Source organism: Lactuca saligna, chromosome 5 (assembly GCF_052625555.1).
Source record: "Lactuca saligna cultivar CGN05327 chromosome 5, ASM5262555v1, whole genome shotgun sequence".
NCBI lineage: Eukaryota > Viridiplantae > Streptophyta > Magnoliopsida > Asterales > Asteraceae > Lactuca > Lactuca saligna.
The window spans coordinates 47,350,430-47,355,000 of NC_136421.1; the positions used below are offsets into that span (position 1 = coordinate 47,350,430).

A 4,571-nucleotide genomic window follows, 5' to 3' on the forward strand; every position below is an offset into this window, starting at 1 on the left:
TCCGACCCAGTTCAGCTATAGATTATGATACAAAGTCATGTGATATAAAGACTTGCGGTATTTATAAGAAGTTAACCTTGACGAGACTAACAAAAATTAAGAAAAAAAACGTAACTAATAAAAGTAAAATCATCCGATAAAATATGATTAAACTATTAAACCGTAAATGTGAACCCAAAATAGCAGCTCCTTCCTACTAGGCCTGACAATTAAACAGGTTTTGACCTTGCTCCGATCCATACCCTTAAGAATTATATGGGTTTAGAGTATAGTTTTTGATTCGTTTACCCGTTAACGACTCGTACCCTCTAACCCTTTTATTAAAAGGGTCGGGTATAGATCATTATCGATCCGATCTGTTTTATAACTCGTCCCATATAAATTTTAGAAATATATGTTTATATTTTATCATGTCTAAAGTTTAATTTTAATTATAATCAAAAGTCTAAAGGGAAAAAAACAAAGATCAAACTATTTTTACATAAGATTCAAGGAGTTAACTTCTAGATGGTTTATTAACTAGAATTATGATATCATTTCATTAATATTTTATCAAACAGTAACAAATTTTATTTATATATCAATAAAATTATTATCAAATGGAAGAAAGTTTGCAATTGTTATTCTCTAACATAAAATTCGACATTCAAAAATCAATCAGAATTTGCTACAATAGTGAATTTAATTCAAATTGAAAGTCCTCGAGTATGTAATGCATTTTCTAAATAAACATTTTTATTTGATTATTCAAAAACCCTATAGGTTAAGGGACGAGTTTTGATATCTGTTTCGGTGGATAAAGATATGAATTTGATTATTCAAAACCTTACGGATTATAGAGCGGGCTTGGATTGGATTTTGACATTTGTTAAACGGGTTTAGATCAATATCGATTCGCTTCAAACCCGTCTCATTGCCAGGTCTAGTGTCGGCTCAAAAAGTCCTCAAAATCGCAGCCTAATATTTAATTCAAAATTGGCCTAAAATCTTCAAAATCGTGCCCCATTGTTCAATTCAGAATTGATCTGTTCCCTGCCTCATCTAATTGTCCGTATGCTCAACTCACGATCAAATTTGCATATTAACAAAATCAAATTGGATAAATGCTTAGCATAAACGGAAACAAATTCTCATTCCAATGTGATGCCATTATTGCTCCCTTTTTTCATATTTGTCGCAACACATCTTCTTTATCTAATGAGATCTTAATGATTAGGATGTCTAACTAATACATTCCCACCTACCCTTTCCTTTTCTAAAACTAATTCTTTTTTGGTATTTTAATTAATTTAGTGAATTTAAAATACATGTCATTTTTTGTTGACCCCTTTTAATCGTAGTTTTGATACATTCATGAAATCTTTCAAATTTATAAGATCTAAAAATTCATGATCACGGACATTTAAACTAAACAAAAAATTCTTATATAAAAATATTCTTATATAATATCTAAATTCGTTTTTTGATTTTTTGTAGAGGAAAGATACTTCATTTCATTAGGCTGATCTATGTGAGAGAAATAATGTGGATAAGTATGCTTAATGAATCGAAAATAAGTTTACCAAATTCGTAATTAGCCAAGAATATTTGTTGTCAATATATATAATATCATTCCACTCTCAAGTCTTAACCTTCCATTTCCAAGGGTATGAATTAGATTTTTTTATATAATATAAGATTGAATTAAAAATATTTAAATCACACTAGATTAAATATCAATTCCATCACAATGCACAACTAGATTCCATATGTCTACTTAATACTAATATATTAAAATTTAAAACTCAATAAATTAATAATGGGTTGATTTAATTATGTTTTACTTTTGAATTGATGGATGAATAAGATAAAAACTTTCTAGTTCAGCGGTATCCGGTGTTGCCCTTCTTCTTTGAGTTTGAAGGTTTAAGACTCGGTTATATATATATATATATATATATATATATATATATATAAACTCAAATGTTATTTTTACAGGAAGTATATAATTATTGTAATAAAATAGTTTGTAGATCCTATTTAATATGTTATTATTTGTAAAAATAAATACCATAAACAAGCAATCTAGATACTAATTATTTTTTACAAAACTAGCTGTTCACTTAAAGCTTAATTTTTTTTATTAAAGTTCTAAACATATTTGACAAAAATAATTATAAACTTCTAATATATGAAATTATATAAAAATTAAAATTTAAAAGCTTTTAGTAGCTAAAAGCTTCCAAAATCTATTTAAACATACCTCTTGGAACATAAATGTTTTATTTAAAATAATAATCTTAAGGTGATACTACCTTACAATTTATTTTTAATTCCAAATTATTTTAAAACTAAAAATAAAATAGCCTTAAACTTTCAAAAGTTGGTTGTCGACATACCTAAATAGATAATTGATCCCATATATTTGCGGTAGATCTTCCTATTTCTCCACTAATCTCTCTCTCTCTCTCTCTCTCTCTCTCTCTCTCTTTCTCTCTCTCTCTCTCTCTCTCTCAAATTGTTATCTCTGTGTAAGAGTGAGATTAGAGCCTCGAAGCAGCAAGCATGGAAAGATCATGGGATGAAGAACTCCCAGATTGTCGCTATGAACAGAAGCAACCAAGTTTGATCAAACCCAATAGCCCAGCCCCAAATCACATTCTTTATCTCTCCAATATCGATGATCAAAAGTTCCTTAGATTCTCAATTAAATATATTTATCTTTTTCAAAACTCTGTAGCTGTCGATCTCCTCAAATCTTCTCTCTCTAAGGTTCTTGTAGACTACTATCCATTGGCGGGCAGACTGAAACCTCTACACCTTGCTCATGAAGAACGTGACGACGACGATGAGAAGCTGCAGGTTGAGTGTAATGGCGAAGGTGCTGTTTTTGCAGAAGCATACATGGATATCACTGCTCAGCACTTCCTTCAGCTTTCCCACAAACCAAATAAGTCTTGGAGGAAACTGCTTTTTCGGGTTGATGCTCGCACTTTTGTAGAAACTCCTCCTCTTGTTGTTCAAGTAAGTTCTTTTTGCCACCTGATCGATCGAGCCTATAATTTCTCTATTTAATTTACTACTTTTCGTTAATATTAATTTTTGAACATCAAGGTGCCTCTCGTTCAATTCTTGAAAACAATATTTTTAACCAATTGCTAAGTTTCAAAAAGCACTGCCAATCACGCTTAAATTTGTCTAAAAGAGTTGGAAATTGTGATTTAATTCCATCTGATTTCTGTGCGCTTTTATATATATATATATATATATATATATATATATATATATATATATATATATATATATATATATATATATATATATATATATATATATATATATAAAAGTGAATATATCCTTAAGCGTATATAAGTTTAGGTACCAAAACACACTATAATACGTCATTTTGTTTGATATATTCATTATAATGTTCTTAAACTTCAACCCTAACTTTATTTACTTTCAAGGTTTTCGAAATTTCACTATTATCATTCTCTCACATCACATCTTTTTACCGACCACCTACTAGGCTATATATATTGTAGTTGAAAATGAAAATTATGTAAGAGGAAGATAGATGTGTAATTTATAAAAATCATGGAAGTAAATCAAGTTAGACGTTCAATTAGAAGAACAATGGACAATTATAATGTATTATCTGATATAAGACAACGCGATATGGTGAATTTGGGTACCTAAGCTTATATATCCTTAAGGGTATATTCACTTTTCCCATATATATATATATATATATATATATATATATATATATATATATATATATATATATATATATATATATATATATATATAAATAAAAAAATATTAATTTTATAAAAAAAATATTGTCACGATGTTAATGTTAATTTATGGATAGCTAAATCTTGTAAATTTAATGTATTCAGAAGATATATATTTGAAAAAATAACTTTCCAAAATGGATTGTTTTAATATATATATATATATATATATATATATATATATATATATATATATATATATATATATATATATATATATATATATATATATATAAAGGTTATAACCCGTGTATTATATAAAGACTGCAAAGTAAAACAATTTGAAACTTAATAGGCGTAATAATAATTAATAGAAGTCATTGATATCAATGAACAATTAAAATAAGGATCACTTAAAATATAAGTTATTGAAACTTAAAACAATCCTAAGATGTATCCTAACCAAAATATCTTTACACTTCAAACTAAAAAGTTATTGATGTGAATGAGCGTTTTAAAAGTCATGAATTGATCAAAATGTCATATATATATATATATATATATATATATATATATATATATATATATATATATATATATATATATATATATATATATATATATATATATATATATATATATATATATATATATATATATATATATATATATATATATATATATATATGGTTTTTAAGACCTTAGCAAATATTAAAAGACCATTATGTCTTTTCTTGATGTTTTTAGCATGATAACAACACAATATTTTTGAACAACTTACCAACCACAAACTAACAAAAGGATAACAACATACTAATATTTTTGGGAAAACTAATCTTTGAGTTTTAATTC

General features: G+C 26.4%; 1 protein-coding gene across 1 annotated transcript in view; it reads left to right on the forward strand.

Annotated features, from left to right (window-relative positions):
- Positions 1 to 2,421: 2,421 nt before the first annotated feature.
- LOC144997262 (HXXXD-type acyl-transferase family protein) overlaps positions 2,422 to 4,571 on the forward strand; it is a 10,222-nt gene continuing 8,072 nt past the window's right edge. The window contains exon 1 of the mRNA XM_078957127.1: positions 2,422 to 3,003. Coding sequence (XP_078813253.1) covers positions 2,545 to 3,003 — 459 coding nt within the window. The 5' untranslated portion in view covers positions 2,422 to 2,544. The remainder of the gene's footprint in view (positions 3,004 to 4,571) is intronic.